Raw genomic sequence first — 18,745 nt, forward strand, 5'->3', positions numbered from 1 at the left:
TTTAATGTCGTTTATTGTGATGGCTCAGTCATTGGTAAAGTTGCAAAGGCTCTTGGAGGCAGCTAAGATATGAAGAAGCCTAGACCGATCTCCAAAGGAGAGCCTTCCCTGGCACCTGCTCCTGAGACACATGCAACATACAGTATGTTCCCCACCTATCGATCCAACACCTTCCCCTGCATATACCTGCATCACAGCCCTCAGCATATCCCAATGAAACTGCTGACTGAGTTACGTCCTGGCACTCTACTCTGAGCTCCTTCAGGGTGGGCACCACAGCTTTTTTTGTTTTATTCCTGGATCCTGGCTTGGTGCTTGTGTACACAGTGGGTATGCAACATCTGAGAATGAATGAATGCATGGATGAATGAATAAAATATGTCCTACTTGGAGGCAGAACCTAAAATGCATATGTAGAAATTTTAATACCAGTTTTGTTTATTTAAAAAAAACCCAGATTCCAGGGACAGTGGGACCCATTAAAGTAACAGAGGACAGAATAGGAGGGGGCCCCTGCTACCATGTTACATGTCAATGCCTTCTTTGATTTCTCTTTGTCAGGGTGACCACCATGATCACATCAAATACTTAAGCCACAGTACTGAAGCTCATCCTCAGAAATGTGAACCTTTGATATGTGGTCGGTCATCTTTTTCGTCCAGGTTTCAGTATTAACTGCATACACGTACTTCAAGTACAATCTAGCGTCATTTTCAGAGGCCGGTTCTGCAGCAACAGCAGCCACACATGGAACAATAGGAGCAGGGACGTGATTCACGGCAGGTCCTCAGTGTGTCTTAAATAACGCACATGAGCTCACTGGGACTGATTTACGATGGCCATCAGGAGACAGGCTTCATGCTTGCTGGTGTGAGCGCAAAGAGCCCTCTGAGGACCCAGCTTACACCCAAGTGGTCAGTGAGCGGACTCAGAAACAAGCTTCTATTTAGAAACCATGAAGAAGTTATTTAGCAAATGAAATATTAGTGCCCTTGAAAGCCTCCTGGGACTAACCTGTTTCCAGAAAGAAAGTTTCATTTTTATAGCTCATGTCAATTGCACAGCATTTCCAGGCAGTCTGTTCCACAAAAGAAATCACTGGATTCAACCTGACAACTTACCAGGTTACAGTGACAAGCATTTTACTCTTTTGTTGGGTTCGTGTTTAAGAAAAACAAAAACAAAACATCCAATGACTATAGTCAATTCGTTGCATTTTTAGGATTTTGTCTTGCACAATCTCAGACAAATGAGCAAACTGACAAAATAATTTCTATCACCATAGTCATCTCAGGCCTCCAAGTCAGTTAAATAAGACAGCTCTGGCCTTCTCAGAAACAGTAACTCAGCACGCAAGGAAGGAAAAATGAGACTGCATTGTCCACAGAATACACACGACAAGGAATAATGCATCCTTTACCTTGGTCAAAGGGCTTGTTGGGATTCCAGTTTCTGAAATAATCATCCTATATAAGGAAAAAAAAATAGAAAACAAAGGTCAGATTTCAGAAAGCTTCTCACATAACTGCACAAAAATCTGCTTTTCTCCCCACCTCCTAAAACACAAAGGAAAGTGCACACATGGCTTAGAAATCTTTCCCCAAAACAGACATTCATCTGAAATCAAAAATATAAATTTACTTTTCAAATTCTTGTCTTTCAAACTGTATGGATTAAACACCAGGCATAGCAAAAACATTTCAGCCTAATACGGAAACAACGCTGCTCTTCTTGGTTTGACAGATAAACTGAGACACCTTCTAAGTGCAAGGTGCATTTGCTATCAATTATACTCCAGGTGATGCCTTGCTGCCCTCACTTGTGATGAAGGCTCTGTGTTTGTAACAGCTGATAATTTCAACTGTCAACATTCCTTCCAGGTGGAGACATGTAGAGGCGTACAGTTCCAGTTTCCCAACACTCACCAAAGTTAAAAGCAGACTGGCCCTTCAACTGTTAGAATTAACGGCAGGCATACACGTAGCTTTGTACCATTTGTTCTGGGTGTGTGACAATGACATCACAGAGGCTGGCCCATCTGGTCAATTCAAAACCATGTATTTCTTGCATGCTGCTTGTTTCAATTTCTGCTTTGAGCCTAGACGCCTCATGACTTTGAGATTCCCAGAGTCTAGGCCACTCACTTATTCATGGTTACACTAACCTCCACTTTTAATAACCTTTCCTTCCTTCCTGTTCCCCATATCCTCCCCACCCCACCCTGAGCTCAGCATTCACCCACCCGTGCTGTCCCCTAGCACACCCACCCTGTCCACGCAACCGGTTTGCAAAGAGAAGAGGCTTCAGCCGTGTTTGTCAGCCCTGTACCACCTCACGGCTCATGCAACTCCTCTGTTCATCTGCTCCCCACCAGAGCCCAAATCGTTTGCCGTATGTGTTTTGGGCAGGTGCTCTGCACGCCACAGACGGTTTTCAGAGAGCTGCCTACAATGAGGCCTCCATTTCTCTTCCTGAGAAGTTCATTTACATCAAAGTGCACAATTAGTTTAAATTATTGTCCACGCTGTCTCCTGCTGCAGTTTATCTCCGACATGATCTCTCATGAGTTTTATCGGCCTCTGTGTTGTTCAATTACCTGGCTTTATTAGATCCTTGTTGAGTTCACCTAAGCCCTTAAATAGATTTTTAGGAAACTGGATTTAGAGTAAAATCACAACATATTGCTTCTTGGGCAGTGATTCCATTTTCCAGAGCATGAATAAACATGAACAGGTTCTTCGGGATCCTGGGGATTCAGCATTAAATTATTCTTAACTCTGAGGAATTGGCCCACTTTGCCCTGGCTTTAATGTTATGGCGTGACTGACCTTCTCACCCAGCTGGTCAGGAAGTCTCCAAGGGCAGCACCATAAAATACCACTGGAAAGTTGAAAACAAGCCCTTTGCCATATCTCTGTCCACCTACAATTTTAATGCAAGCCTAACCTTGTGAACTATGTGGTTTGAAACTCAGCAGCCAGTGTTAAATGAGTGTAAGTTAAGGACAGGATGCTAGGCAGGAAAAATTGAGCACCTGGTTTCTCAGCTCTATAGACAAGATGCTCTCAGCCCTAGACACAAGCATGTTACCCACACATTCTGCTGGTCACAAGGTCATGAGAAGAATTAATCCTGGTGGAACCCATCCCACCAATGGAGAAAAAAAACAATATCTGTCCTTCTAATTGTGCCCTCTTCACATACAGAGGCCAGCCTCCCATCCGATGACAATGTGGGATCTTGTGAAATATTTTCTACTTGGACATGCTCTTTTTCATACATGGAAGTCTTTGGAAGCTTAGGATGTGTGTCTGACAGAAAAGACTGGAGCCAAAGACAAGTTCCTGGACTTTAATTTCATGTGCTATATTCCCTTTGATGTCAACAAAAGGTCTGAGCAAGTCTCAAGAACTGAATATTCCCTCATGATTTCAACTGACCGTGTAACTTGAATGGCACGTGAGGCATACTTCTGGACTCCGTGTCACTTTTCCAGGTCAACTACGCTGGCCATTTCTACAAATTTCTTGGGGGAAAATCATGGCTTTAAATACAAAGCCTTTCTGTCATAAAAGCAGGTGTCTGCATTAGAATATTTTAAACTGATTGCAAAGGTAATAATACTGCCTAATTGCGGCCAAGATGTGAAAGCACACCTTGAGAGATGGCTCATTATGCAAAGTGAGTCCTTCAAGCGGCCCCTGGCCCAGCAAGGCCAAGCACGGGAGGAGACTGATTCCCTATGCCTGGATGCTTTTTGCTCTGCTTTAGGAAAGTGGATGGTCTAAGCAAAAACCAATGAGCCACGAGCAGATACAACAGTGCACCTGTCTAGCTAGAGCTGAGAGAGACCCTATCTGATGCCAAGATCAGGAACAGGTAGGAAGCGTGCTAGAGCCAGAACCTGCCTGGGGGACGGTCAGGGAGCCCCAGGGAAGGGGCATGGCCACAGCCAAGCAGAGGATGAGACCCTCCGGGCACAAAGTGCTGCCTGCCATGCTATAGCCGCCAGGCCTGACTGGCTGGCACGCAGGGCTGTATCCATGGAGCCCTTCCACAACTGCGGGATTTCGAGGCCAGGCAGCCCCTACACTCAAATGGAAAAAGCCACAGATGAGAGACTGCCTTTTTTAGAGCTGCACCTCCCAACAATGTGCTCAGACCAGGATTCCACTTCTCAGGATGCTCAAAGCACATATGGATGACTGGGGCACTGAGCCAACACCTGTCAATCCCAGGGCTGCTCATTTTTCCAAGCCCCAAGACTGAAGGTGAGGGCCGGGGTGGGAGAGATACCACCCCAACTTGTATATCATTTTTTAATCTAAATTAATACAGCTACATCCTATTTATGTTGTCCTACAACAGACCCATGACTTCCTGTGCTGTGGACAGTTGTGCCAGTTTTCTCAGAGTTACAATACCCACCCCGGGGAGTACTGTGCCTGTGCCCACACCAGCCCAAGTCTGCACTGTACAATCTGTTCCTGCTGCACGGACCCCAGAATCCCTTTCACATACTAGCGCAGTGCAGGACTTTAAGAGTCCTGCCTTCTGTCCCAATAAAGTTGTGACCTGCTGAAATTCAGACTGTGGGGAAAGGCATACCAGATGTGACGGTTGCATCAATGTGCCAGGAGAGGTGTAGGCAGGTGTCTGAGCTGGCCTCTTAACCGGTAATTTTATCATCTTGTGATGAGGCTTTTAAAAATGACTTGCAAGGGCCCCAGCAAGACTTAATTTTTAAAACATAAACCTAAATAGAAAGATGCATATCTAAATGCAGTCATTTATTAAATTCAGTAACTCCTATGAGTACATTATACATGCTCGGGAATGAAGGATGGCGGTGTTACTACACATGTATATTTTATGGGCTCCACTGCACAGTATGATGGCAGGCCTCTACTGGACAGGGCAGGGAACAGTCTTCCTCCAAATCTTAACCAGATGAAGGAAAGGCTGATTTCATTCCGCTATACCTCGTCACAAATGAAAATTACCCAACTCTTTAGGGACTGTTGAGATCGGAAGAACCTAGAAATGTAAACGGTATCAAACTTGAGCACGCTGACCTAGGTCTAAAATCATGAAATATCTCAAGGCAGGATAAAGCCATAAGGAAGCATGAAAAGTCAGCACAAAAATAACAGTGAAAAAGTGACACAGCATTACGTGTGTAGAGTGAGAGAGGTGGTGGTGGTCCTGGTGTCAGAGAAACCATCAGTGAGGGGGCAAGATTACAGCCCTAATTATTTTAATCCTCTGTAGCTGATCAATACAGAAAATGACATATTTCTCCAACTATTTCACTAACTATCCTACTAACACAGAAAAGGATCCTGTAAAAGTTCCAGCACCCAGTGGCTAGTGCTAAGGAATTGAACTCTGGGTTTTCAACTACTTTATAGATACTCTGTTTTGATAGACATTTATGGGAAAGGAAATCTATTCAAAACATATAAACAGAACACATATTGTATATTATTATACAATGAGTATACAGTTATTCTCTGAAATTCATCTTCCAATAAAGTCTTTAAGCCTCCCTAACAAGAAATATTGAAAAAAAATACTCATGCTATCATTTGAGCGATTAGGTCTCTTCATCACAGATGATCATAACCAATTGGAAAATATCTCTGGTTCCAGCCCATTTTGAAGGGGCACCTGAATCTTTCTTTCACTGTCCCAGAGCCCAAAATGGCCAATGCAAATTTAGCTCAAATATTTCCCCAGGGATTTGCTACTCCGGGGGTGCTTATGTCAGCTCTAAGGAAAGTCACAGCAGACTCTGAGGAGGCAACGAGGAGGCAAAACACAATGGAGACTGGTTTTGAAACTCAACTGCCTTCCCTTCAGCTCCGAACATGATGATGTAATTCATTATCTACCTTCCAGCTCCAGATATTACAGATCAAACACACTTAGCTCACATGGCACAGATCATTTCTCCTTCATACATATTTTAGCTAAGTTGTTCAAACCCTCCAGTATTATCTGAAGATTACCGGAGATAATACAGATAACCAGCTTAGAAAATAAATGGGAGCCTCATTGGTCTCAAGCAAGAGTGAGCGACAGGAACAACAACAGAAGGAAGGCAGGTGAAGTGAGGGCAGGCGGGCACTGTGGGGTCATCTGTGAACCCTCGGCAGGTAAAGGCAAAGGGGAAAAGTGCTGCCCCGCAAGGTAAGGGAGAGTAAAGTCTGGTGTACAGATCCTGGATGGGGGAGAACCCCCTTCCCAGGACCCAAAACCTTTTACAAAGAGATCCATGAAGGGATTATAAGCAAAGCACTCTCAAAAGGATTCACTGCCAACTAGTCTCATTAATTTTCACACCACTTGACTGGGGAGAATAGAAGGAGGGCTGGTTGGCAGGTGGAAAGGGCATCACTAAAAGATAACAGAAGTCACTGGAAAACTGAGATTTCCAGATGACATTGTATAAGTGTATCGGCCATATAATTCAACATTTGACTGCAATTTTAATTGGTGTGCAATAGAAATTTCTACTGATCCAGCCACTGGGGAGGTACCAGACATTCCATTTGTTTACTGGGAACAAAGTTGGCTTCCCATTCAAGCACCTCATCTCTGAGCTGTTTCTGGTTTTACCTCTGGGAAAGCGACGTTCTGCTAGTCTCCTCTCTACCAGGCCTGTCCCACCCATCCCTGACAAGGACCCCGACCCAGTGGGGATCCTTCTGAAGGAAGGGGCTCAAACAACTGGCCTGACTTGAGCCATGACTCAAGGCCCCACCCGGCTCCCCTCCATAGACCCCGCTCACAATAACCGTCTACATCAGTGAGTGGGAGTGCAGGAATCCATTTCCCTGTGAACATGTCACTCCTATATACACCTGAGCCCAAGGTACTTCTGAGCAGGGAAGGAAGATGTTACTCACCTGCATATTTCCCCAAGGCACCACTCAAAAGTGCACAATAAATCCTACCCAAATTGTATAAAATACAAGTAAGCTGTTCCAGGTTTAACATCTTTGTATTCCTGCAAAATCCCCAAAACTGTTACTGGTAAGTGTGTAAATACAGGTGGGTATGTTTATAGAGACACTCTAAATCACTTTCTTCCTGAATAGAGCGATTCTTTGATAAATTGGTCTGACATTTGGTATAAAGTCCTGCAGGCCCTAGACAAAATGATTTAGAAAATAACCATGTCAGTTGCTCTGCTCTTTCAATAAATAACACACCAGTAAAATACAGATAATAACTGACAATCATACTTGTACTATAACTAATGAGAAAAGATAAAGCAGCAAATGGACTGTTTATATGCATTTGATAAATTGCATCCCCTGGATATACCAATGAGAAATAAATGTGTGCAGTGCTGGTTCACTGAACTAAAACAAATATTTACCACTGAGATTTAGGATTAAGAATGAAATTTACATTTTATTTGGCAACTATTTGGATACTATGTCTACATACAGTTGAAAAGTCAGAAACCTACCTCAACTTCCTGAGTACGAAAGCATTATAAATGAGAAAAAAATAAAAGAATCACATCAAACAATAGGAAGGAATGTAAACATTTTTTGATAATTGCATCAAATTTTCATTTTATCATAACATTAGAAAGGTCATACGCAGATATTTTCCATCAAGTCACCAACCATCATACCCTTGAAAAGTCCCATCATTCATTAGGTTCGTGGGGAAAAAACATGAGATTATCAGGTAAAGTAACACCAGGAGGGAGCAATCTGAGTGCGCTAGTGATCCTTGTCACTACAGCAGAATAGCTAGCAAAATCACGATTAACAACCAACATCCAGTTATGATGACTATGAGAATTTCAAGTGATTAATTCCCTGTGACATTGGTCCAAAGGGTGAAATTCAGTAAAATCCCAAAATGACATCAGAGACAATGAGTAACAGACCTTCTACATTTCTGCAAAGAAATTCTTTTGTCTTATACCTCCAACATAGCTTGAAGGGGTCTAAAACCTAGGAAGATGGGAATTCAGGTCTTAAAAAAGTGTTAAATGAGTAAGATTGTCATGACACCTCCAGGTAGTGAAAAGATTATAATCAGCATGGAGAGTTCCCGCATCCTCAGGGCATTGCAGGTCTCCCCATCTGTCCATCGAAGCTGAGGTTGGGGAAAGTGACCCAATGACTTGTTCGTTTCTCAGAGAGAAAGACAGAGTCTGAGATTTCTTCCCCAAAGTATGCTCTACACGTGGTTTTTGTTCTGGGAATATGAATGGGTATAGGAGGCTCCATGAGTACTCTGACAAGCACAAGAGCTATCTCCCCAGACTCAAAACCATCCATACCCCTGACCTTATTACCAATATTACTGAAATGTCTGTGCTAACCAGGAGCTGCCTTCTGCATAGCCGGGACTATGGAGGCAAAGGGAGACACAACAGGATACACTGGGCAGGCTCTGAAGGAAATAGAGGTTTCAATTCTGCCTCTGGCACTCACTGGCTGTGTGGCCTTGTACAATCCACTCAGCCTCCCTGATCTTTCTCTTATCTTGCTGTAAATTAAGACCACTTCACCCACCTTAGAGGACAGGTCACAGTGATGCGTGCTAACGTGGCCAAGTATCTGGGAGATTGTTGGGCACGTACAATTACTCAGTAAATAGAAGATGTACATTTTGGTGTCTACTTCCAGAGCTTTGTAGTACTGAGATGTCCCAGGAACACTGGGAGAAAGAGGCTTTTGTGGAAATACAGTCAATTCCTGAATAACACGAGGGGTAAAGGGTGCCGAACCTCGATGCAGTCGAAAATCTGACTCCCCAAAACTTAATTGTTAATAGCCTACTGTTGACCAGAAGCCTTACTGAATTCATAAACAGCCGGTCAACACAAATCTTGTATGTTGCATACATTGTACACTATGTTTTTACAATAAAGTTAAGCTAGAGAAAACATGTTAGGAAAATCTTAAGGACGAGAAAAAACATTTATAGGATTTCTATTGAAAAAAATCCTTGCACAAGTCAAACCCATGTTGTTCAAGAGTTAATGCAATGTGTTTAAAATTTCAATAATGTGCCTCCTTGTACATTTGAATCTTACCAATGAGGCCCAAATGCAGGGAGACTAAAGTGTACTTGGGAACAATAATTATGAAAGATTTTAAATGCATGCGATTTTATTAGTGTCACGTACAAAGAGTGGCTGAGAAAAATACAAATTCAGTGAAATTTGAAGAGTGGAATTCCAGGCATGTCTCTGTTTAAAGGTCAGGCTTATAGTCTCTAAGATTTAGTGACCCTGTCTTTAAAAAAAGAGAGAGAGAATACTTACACCACAGAACTGTTTTGTATATCCATCCAGTGAGTTTTGAACCACTGTTAAGTATTACACATAACTAAGTTAAAGTTTCAATTATGAGTAATTATATCCTGATACGGGAATTGGGCATGCTCTGAACACGCAAAATTTCTGTGTAATCATTATATGCAGAAAACAGACACAGGCACCTGGAAGAGGACTGTCTCACCGACACACCAACCAAGGCCATTGCCACCTTGTAGCATGTGAGCCTTTACTTCACAGAACGTACCAATTACGCTGGCATGAGGCCCAGCCTTGTCCAAGGAGCACAAATTCCAAGTTAAATAGGTTCTGCCCTCTTTCTGTGAAGGCCACGCTTGCCACACTCCTAGGCTGGCCCACCTCCACCAATGTCCAGATGCTACCCTTTAGAGTGTAAGATAGAGCTATTAACTATCATCTGCTTCTTCCTCCCCACCCATCCTGCATGGGAGGCGCTGACAGCAGGGACTGGGGAAAGCAGTGGTTGTCATCCTTGGCTGATGATTGGGGTCACTGGAGGGCTTTCCACATACTGAGGCCTCAGCCAGGAGATGCTGCTTCACTGGTCTAGGCTGTGGCCTCCACAGAGTGATTTTTTTTTAAGTTACCCAGATGATTCTAATGTTTAGTTAGCCCTCATTGGCTAAAGGAAGTCACACATCAACTCAATTACAGGAAATGAGGGGAGACCCAGGGACAGTCAGACCCATCAAAGGTAGCAAGCCAGGTGCAGCCCACCAAAAAGCTTCCAGAGCTTTCTAGAGTTGCCTCTTCCATTCTCAGGCTAACCCCTCAAGGCATCCCCAGCTCCATACACTGCAAGTTGCCCATGCAAGAACCCAGGCCTTAGGATGGACTCCTCTCTCTTCCTTCCTTTAGCTATCCAGGCAATGATTTCAAGGGGGCAGAAATGGGAATGTCGGAGCAGTAGGGTGATACTGAAAGGTATTGGAGCGGTTGACCACGCTGTATGGGAGACCTGCAGGTGGAGCTCTGCCTGATCTGCCTGATGCCCTCGCTCCACGTCTACTCATGCCTGAGTCACCCCAAGGAACAAGTAGCCCTCCCTCCTGCGTTGGCTCACCACAGCTGTGCTGGAAATCAGGACTCGTAGCAAATTAAAGTTCACATGAAAAAGTTGAAATCAAATCCCAAAAATCAAAGTAAGAGTAGTATTAATATTGATCATACAGTAATAATAGCAGCTACCATGTGTGAACGGCCACAATGTGCCAGGCACTATGCAAAACCCTTTGTTTTATTCCACTGAACTCACACAATAGCTGTGAAGAGAGGCACATCTGTGATGTAACTGGGGAGATGGAATCTCAGAGAGAGGAAATTACTACACAATATCACATAGCTAGTAAGAAGCACAGGGGGATTTGAACCCCCTATGGCCTGACTCTAACCATCACATCACGTCACCTCAAGGGCACCATATGAAGGGAGGAGTAGCAGGTCCATCTAAGCTGGAGACCTTGGAGAGAGGACACAGGGCTGGCTACCCTGGGAAGATGCCACCAAGAGAAACCAACAGATAGGAGATGAGCATATAGACCACAGGCCTCCCAAGAGGCCCTCTCTACTGCTGCCATGACCCATGTGTGTCTGAAGCCTCAGCTTTCCCGTCCCTGAAATGGAGGATATAAATACCTGTTTCACATAGTCTTTGTGAGATGGGACCAGAAGTCCATCTGTCACGCACCTGGATCCACGAAAACAGGGAGGACATCCTCACTCCCTGATCCACCCCCACCCAAGAGAGCCGCCTGGATTTCATGGCCATGGCCATCAGCCCTGACAAAGCAGCCTCAGAAGTCCTCTGTCTTTGTGCGCTCTGGACTCAGCACTCACATCTGTCTGCCACCAGCACTCCCTGGGGCCCAATTCAAAGTGAAGTATCCAGTGCGACATCAAGGCACAGCATGGAGGAGGTGGTGGCTTTGGCACCAGCCACCTCTCTGGGAAGCTACGGCTACAGACTTTGCATGAAATTTTCATTAGCTGCACAGCTAGGCCTGCTACATTGCCTCCCAGCCCTGCCATTCAGCCTCTTCTCTTCAAGGGAACATCTGGGAAGCGTAGCAGTAAAGACTCCCTTCACTGTGTCCCCAAGTGTCCTAGCAGCCACTCTGCCCACCCGCCTCTGCATCCTGAGGCTCTGGCCCCTGGACAGTTACACAGCAGATACTCCCCAGCAATAAAGCCCCAGAAATAAATCTGGTCAACATCTTTTGTTCACTTCAAGTCACTGGTGTTAATGTCAGGATCTGAGAGTGCTCATCTGATAGTTACAACTTCTGAAGTGGCATCCCCCCATGGTAAGAGGTAACCGGAGTAGGCGAGCCTGCCAAAAATGGATACACACGCCTGAACCACAGTATTCCTCTATAATCACCTACATGGCTTCCATGGAGAAGGGCAGGGGGCCCCCTCTGACATTACACTCGTTGCTAAAACCAGGGCTCGCCAGAACAATCCTCTCAAACTGAAGACTCCCGGAGCACTCACACTGCCAACAGTAGCTGGGCTCAATGAACACTTGATTACAAGATAGGCTACCTTTCTTCTTAGTCAACAAGCACTTACACAACTCTGTGATGGTTGTAACGCAGGTTCTCACTCCCAGCACTATGAAAAAGATGTCTGCTAGACTCGGGAGGCTTACAGGATCACAAAGCACTACAGCCAGGCCCCGCCCTTGGAAACCAGCTCACTGGACCTCTCGGTCCCAGAGATGATGTACTTATGTCAGATGACAAGATGGAGAGCCCAGAGAAATCGCAAGAGAACTGTTCTCATACCCAAAGCAATGTATGTTGAGGTCCCTAATGGGTCCAGTCCCTTCTTTTGTGGAATCCATGTCCAAGTCCATGAACTCATGTCTGTCTTGTTCCTCTCCAGGGAAATTGCTACAATGTGGCCATGCTCATTTAGGGCCTGGAGCACCCACAGAGACAGAGTGAAGTTGAAGCTGCAAAAGAAGCTGGGGCCAGAGGCTCAAGGACCTCAGTGTTTGAAAAGACAGGCAGACTTTAAAGCACCGAGGAGCCATTAGAGGGCTCACTTAGAGGTGGACCCCAACAAATCGGTATTTTCTAAAGCATGCTGGGTTCACTGTGTGTGGGACAAATTGTGTGTGTGCACCAAGTGCACCCAAGGACACTGGTGAAGAAGTCCATTCTACATGTTCACAGTCATTACTTATTCAACGTTTGCTGCACATCTGCCCATGGGCTAGGAAGCAGATATGACATACACCCAGGCCTTAACCCTCAGGAAGGTCACCATCTGACTAGAGGAGAGAGACCCAGAAACACAAGCAGATGAAGCAGAGTAGTACCTGGTAATGTGGTGATTTCAATAATTATTATTATTATTACAAAAGCTACAGTAACACAGAAGAGGAAGCCACTCATTATTCCCAGAAACCAGAACAGACTCTACTGAGAAAGTGGGACTTGAGCTGGAACTGGACAGGTGAGCAGCATTCTAGGCAAAGAACATGCAATGGGATGCATGAGGGCACTGCAGGCAGAGGAACCAGCAGGGGCGGCGAGCAATGAGCAAGAGCACAAGTCTTTGTTGTAATAGCCACCAGCTCAAGAAAAAGGCAATGAAGTGTGCCTGCTCTGTGCCCACGAGCAGCCACAGAGACAAGACAACCAGAGACATCAGCCAGCTTTGCTGAGGATCTCCCGAAGCCCTCATCACCACACTGCTCAATCTGTCCCTCCTCGGGGCTCGGGAGCTATGCAGCTACCATGGCTGGCTACTGGCACCCCTACCACCTATCCATTCTAGCTGGAAGGCAGAGCAATGACACTATGGCTGGAGAAGCCATGCTGACCCGCACCTGCCACCCCCAGAATGAGAGCCAGCTCACACCTTGGCATTTCAACCTCATCAGCCGAGAGTCGCCATCCGCCTGTTAAGGACATGACAGAGTCATTAGGGAGGGGCCCCACGGAAAGCGGCTGTCTGCGTGTCTGCCCCCTCTCCATCCTGCAGGGCCTACCGCCAGCTTCTCTGTCTTCCCTCGGAGTTAAACATCTTTCCCTTCAGAGGTGAGCTCCCCAAGAACAGGGGCCATGCCCCGTGACTATGCTCTGGGAACTAGGCCCCCCTCCCAACCCCCTGTCTGTGGTGAGAGTTAAGGAAGGCACTCACTCACCTTTCAGAGGTCCCACTCCAGTTTGCAGGGGACAGGGCAAGGGAGAGGGGTGACCCAGGAGAGTTCTCCAGTACCTATCTTTTAAAAGCAGAATGCTCCAGAGTAAAATTACAAGTGAGATCATTTAAACGGTAACAAAACACACATTCAACAGATGCATTTATTTCTTGTGGAGGAACTTAGCTGGTGGAAACCATCGTAATACCTTAATTTTTACACTCTTTTTTCATTTACTATTGGTGGGGGGGTGGGGGTGGATAGGAATGTTGATAATAATGCAAGTTCCTTCCAGCCACAAAAGTCTGTGATTCTAAATATGTCAAATAATCAACTATGCCTGAAAGCTCTATATAAATAAAGTAGGAGCAATTTTCACGGAGTAGCAGGGACTATAATGCACTAGAGGAATCCAAGATGGAGCAAAGCAATAAGCTGCTTTTGCTTTTATTTTTATTTTTGCTTACAAATGGAAGGACCTAATATGAACACAAAGAGTACCTATGTCCTAGGTCTTTAAAATCTTCTATGAAATGACTTATGAGCCTTAAAGAAAGAGTCCAGCTGGATTTTTTTTTCCACATGATGCCCAGAGGTACTGAGATAGAATCTCTAGAGGGAAAAAAAAAATCCAAGATCAAATTCTTTGGGTCAGTTACCTTCTCATGGGGAGTGGGGGGGGGGGGGCGACTCCTCGTAGAAATCACATATGAGGACTGGGGAAGAATACAAAAAAGACCAAGAACCAGTCAAGAGGGCCAAAGAAGCAAGGGCAGCTACTTCATCCACTCCATAACCATGTCGTCTCGGGACCCAGAGCCCTGCTCCTCAGAGGCCTGGGAAGGAAGAAGGGGCAACCATAGCACCAACACGCCTGTGCCAGGACAAGGTGGTGACGCTGGGGTGGTGCTGGGTCCTGTCCATTATAATCACCTTCTCATTCAGTCTGCTGCAGGGCACCTTTTCTAGGGATCTCAATATCCTTAAGTCATGTCCACCACCCAGAGTAAGCAGGAAAAAATCAAACAAACAAAAAACAGAAAAGGACTATAGAAAAACCAAAATGGTTATCAGTGGTTGGGGGAATATGGTATTGCTTCTACTGTATTGTTTTTCAATTAGAAAGATCTGACATGGGGATCCCTGGGTGATGCAGCGGTTTAGTGCCTGCCTTTGGCCCAGGGCGCGATCCTGGAGACCCGGGATCGAATCCCATGTCGGGCTCCCGGTACATGGAGCCTGCTTCTCCCTCTGCCTATGTCTCTGCCTCTCTCTCTCTCTCTCTCTGTGTGTGTGTGACTACCATAAATAAATAAAAAATTAAAAAAAAAAAAAGAAAGATCTGACATGAATTATATCATGTATTTGTATGTTGTCTATTCGAGGATCTGTTTACTCATTCATTCATTCACAGTTCTGTGGGACAGGGAATATGAGGACAGCATCACTCTAACATGACAGGTGGGGAAACTCTAGTGCATGGAGGTATGATCATTTGGACACGAATTCATACAGCACCGAAGTCCGCAGCCTAAGGTCCATGTAGACCAACAGCTTAGGCTGAGCAGTGTACCCATGTCCCAGACACAGGAAGTAACAGTCAAGAGCTCCTTGGGCCATGACCAAGGACAATGACAAGGAGCATTGCCAGGCAGCTGAATGGAACCACAAACCCTTATAATTAGCCCATTTGTAGGCTGGCACATAGGGTTGACATTATTCCTTTGTCTTGGCATTTGGTCTACCCCAACAGAGAATGAAAGACTTGGGATTAGCAGGGGGTGAACCTCAGCTCCCTCACCAATGCACGGCCTATGGCCCCTGGCAGAAACATGCAGAGGGGCCCAGGGCTCACAGCAGAAATCACACATTCACCCACAAGGCGATGACAGCTCCGGCAACTAACCCAAATTGTGGCTCGATTTAATAAGGCATCCAAGGCTCAGATACCTCATCTGATGTACCAGCAGGACACACAAATCCCAGCTAGAATTGGAGGCACCACATCAGGGCTGCCTGCTGGAATTATTTGGGAACAATACCGCATGGGTTATTTTGGTGTTGCCCATCAAAGCCTCATAGCTCCTTTCTCACATCTCTCTTTTCACAAAATTCAGCTCTTAACCCAGCTTGGGGCTGAAATCAATGGCTCTGCTTCCCAACTGGAAGCATACAAAAGCATAAAAGCCTATGGCAGTTTCTTCGCTGGTAACTTCTCTGTCTCCACTGCCGCTGCCTAAGAGACTCTGGGCAAGCAATTCAACCTTTGCGAACTGGTTTCCTCACCTGTAAAATGAGGGCAAAGGTGCTTACTCCACAGGGATGGCTGGAAGGGTTATTTCAGACATATATGCCAAATGCCCGGCACGTGGCCCACACCAAAAAATGATAACTGTATTTTTTAATTGACCTCTGTGTGTCCTGTGCTCTGAGCCAGTAACGGAGTCTTAAAATCAGACTGCTAGCATCCTCTGGATTAGCATACTTGTGATACTGCCATCCTGACTCTGAGGAGATTTTTAAGAAATGAAATCTGGGTATGGCTGCTTTGGAAAAGCAGCAGCCACTGCTCTGTGTGAAAGTGTAAATAAAATGCCACTTAAGTAATCACATTACTCACAGCTTAATGCATGTGATCCAGAGCTGCAAGCAAGCCCGCGTGTGTGTGATGGATTTCTCATTATCTGTCGGCTGCCACTGCAGTCCGTCTGACCGTCTGCGGGCGTCCTGGCTGGGAACGTCTCCATGAGCTCCCGATGGGACCCCCACTCCTGCTATCAGTGGGCACAGACTCAGCAGGAAGGAGGTGATGCCTTCATAATAAAGTGATAACACAAACAGACATGTTTGCTTGGGGGAGAGCTGCTAGGGTCTAAGCCATTAAAGGTGAATTCTTCAGCTCACAGGGGCTCCCAAAATAGATTGGGCCAGACGAAATTTCTAGCTCAATCCTCCTGGCCCTTGTCACTTAGAGATGGAGACTCCTCGGATGCCATGACATGGCCTACTTGCAACTTAACAGTGTCCAGTGCCAGACCCAGCACCGAAGGAGGGAGCCAGGCAATGCCACACTCAATCTACCTTCTTTGTGAGGAAGGTTTCTGAAATCCCAGGGTTTTCCATTTGATGAAAACCGCCCACAAACTTGCTGGTATATGTGAGGTCCTTAGACCATCTATGCTCTGGATAAATACAGAACCTCCAGAAAAGCTATTTCAGACCCCAACTACAACATTAAGTCTAGGTTCACTGCTGCCCCTGCCACCTTGTCTCAGGGACAGAGCTCCCTAAACATGTGTGGCTTTGATGGAGACAAAGCTTCTCCTCAGGGCCTCTGCCCTTCCCGCCCCCACGTCCCAGCAGGGCTTCTGTGCCCTCATGGTCTCCCCTCCCCTGTGCTCACTCATCAAACCTGAATTTATGGCATACCTGGTCAGCCCGGTCCAGGTAAGGGTAGAAGGTGAAGAGGATGGAGAATGAGCAGGAAGAGGGAAAGAAAATGGAAGAGTCTATGAAGAGTCATGAAGGGAAAAGATACAGTGACCTGAAAAATGAGCACGGGCAATGTAAGGACACTTTGTGCCACAGATCCAAAGTGGACCCCACAGACAGCAGAAGGGCCAGGGCCTAGGGAGGTGCCAGTGCTGTCATTTTCTAAGGGCGGTGGTTCAAGAAAACAGCAGCTCAAGCCCATATCCAACTTACTCTGGGAAGCAGCACGTGTCTATTGAACATCGACAGCCAGCTGCGCACTGTGCTCTGTACTTTACGCTGATTATTCCTCTTGATGGTCACAGTGCCTCTGCAAGCATGCAGACGGCCGCTACCCTTGACGGTTGCAGCTCAAAGAGGTCAGCTAACTTGTTTGAGGTCACACAGGAGAAAGCAGCACAGCAGGGTTTCAAATCCAGCTCTGTCCAACTGCTGAGCCCTGGGCTCTCTCCACTTGCCATGATCACCCGGCGCCCCAAGATAGCTGCGCGTCTCACCAAATTCTAGACCATTAGCTCCCAAAAGGTGGCCTCTGCTGGACCCAGCTCACACCTGAGTTCAGCAACTAGCTGAACTCGAGCTGATATGTGAAAACCTTAGGACTTCTTTCAGCAACCAGTGCCTTAGTTCTTTCGAAGGCAAATGCCCACCCTTGACAAAGCCCCAGGAAGCTGAGCCCTTAAGGCTGAGATCTAGGTAAAGCCAGAGTGTGGGAAGAGAAGGGAGAAGAACTGAAATCCCAGGAGACTTGCTGGGTTTGGGGGGAGGGCGGAAGACGCTATCACGTCAGACCTCCCCATGGTTGCTGGATGGAGCTGAAGGCCAGAGGACCCAATAGGAGTCACACAGCATGGAGCAGCTCCAGGCAGAGCCCCTTCACATTGGAAGGGGGTCCACCCTGCTAAGTGCATGGGTTTGCAGTCTGATCCACGTGTCACCCCAGCTGCAGCATAAGCTTGGACCTGACCCCACAGCCCTGCAGGCCGGGGGTGGCTCCTGAGCAATCACCACGTGAACACACACACCTTAACAAAGCCAGGGTCTGCCTTACAAACACCAGATGCAAATTCGATATGGGTCACTGCTTGTGTTCCTGATGCTCCCTGCACTCTCCCGCACAACAATTACGTCCAAATGGTAGAATTGGAAAAAAATATTTAATAAATTATGACCACATGCACAACCACAGCAACCCAGACCTTTTGGGCTTATTAACACTGTCTCTCTGCTCTTTAGAGGACGGCATTATTCTTAAATCTTTTGCAACTTAAAGGTACCCGGGAACATAAATCTTCCTCACCGTAATGTGAACAAGTCCCGTAACAACAGCGGCAGTTCATTACCACGCCATTTTGGGTTGTATTTCTCCAAGAAAAATAAATAACCAGTTTAAAAACTGTCAGAAAAATGTTCCACTAATACTCGGTTTAAACATGATTATTTATTAGAATGTAGTGAAAGCTACTCACACCTGTGGTAACCAGAAGCACACATGGTCCTCAGTGAGTTTTTATTTAAAGGCAGGAAAAATACATAAAACACAGAACTGCTACACATTTCCATTTTGAACACATCTCTATTTTAGGCTGGCTCTGGCCTCTGTGGCTGATGTTGTGATGGAAGCCAATGCACCAAATGCCCAGGCAGGGAAAAACCGGGGAAAGATGGTACAAGAGATGGGAGAGAGGGAAGGAAACAAGATGTGCTGAGCGGCTACCTTATGCCAGGGCAGGGCTCATCCCGCGAAATTAGGGTCCCCCAAACCT

The 18,745-nt window shown here is 46.0% G+C and overlaps 1 protein-coding gene across 1 annotated transcript in view; it reads right to left on the reverse strand.

Moving 5' to 3' along the window:
* Positions 1 to 18,745, reverse strand: part of SPOCK1 (SPARC (osteonectin), cwcv and kazal like domains proteoglycan 1) — a 499,879-nt gene that overhangs the window by 273,566 nt on the left and 207,568 nt on the right. The window contains exon 3 of the mRNA XM_072841120.1: positions 1,421 to 1,466. Within this exon, the coding sequence (XP_072697221.1) occupies positions 1,421 to 1,466 (46 nt within the window). The remainder of the gene's footprint in view (positions 1 to 1,420; positions 1,467 to 18,745) is intronic.

The sequence above is a fragment of the Canis lupus genome, chromosome 10 (assembly GCF_048164855.1).
Source record: "Canis lupus baileyi chromosome 10, mCanLup2.hap1, whole genome shotgun sequence".
NCBI classification, from domain to species: Eukaryota; Metazoa; Chordata; class Mammalia; order Carnivora; family Canidae; genus Canis; species Canis lupus.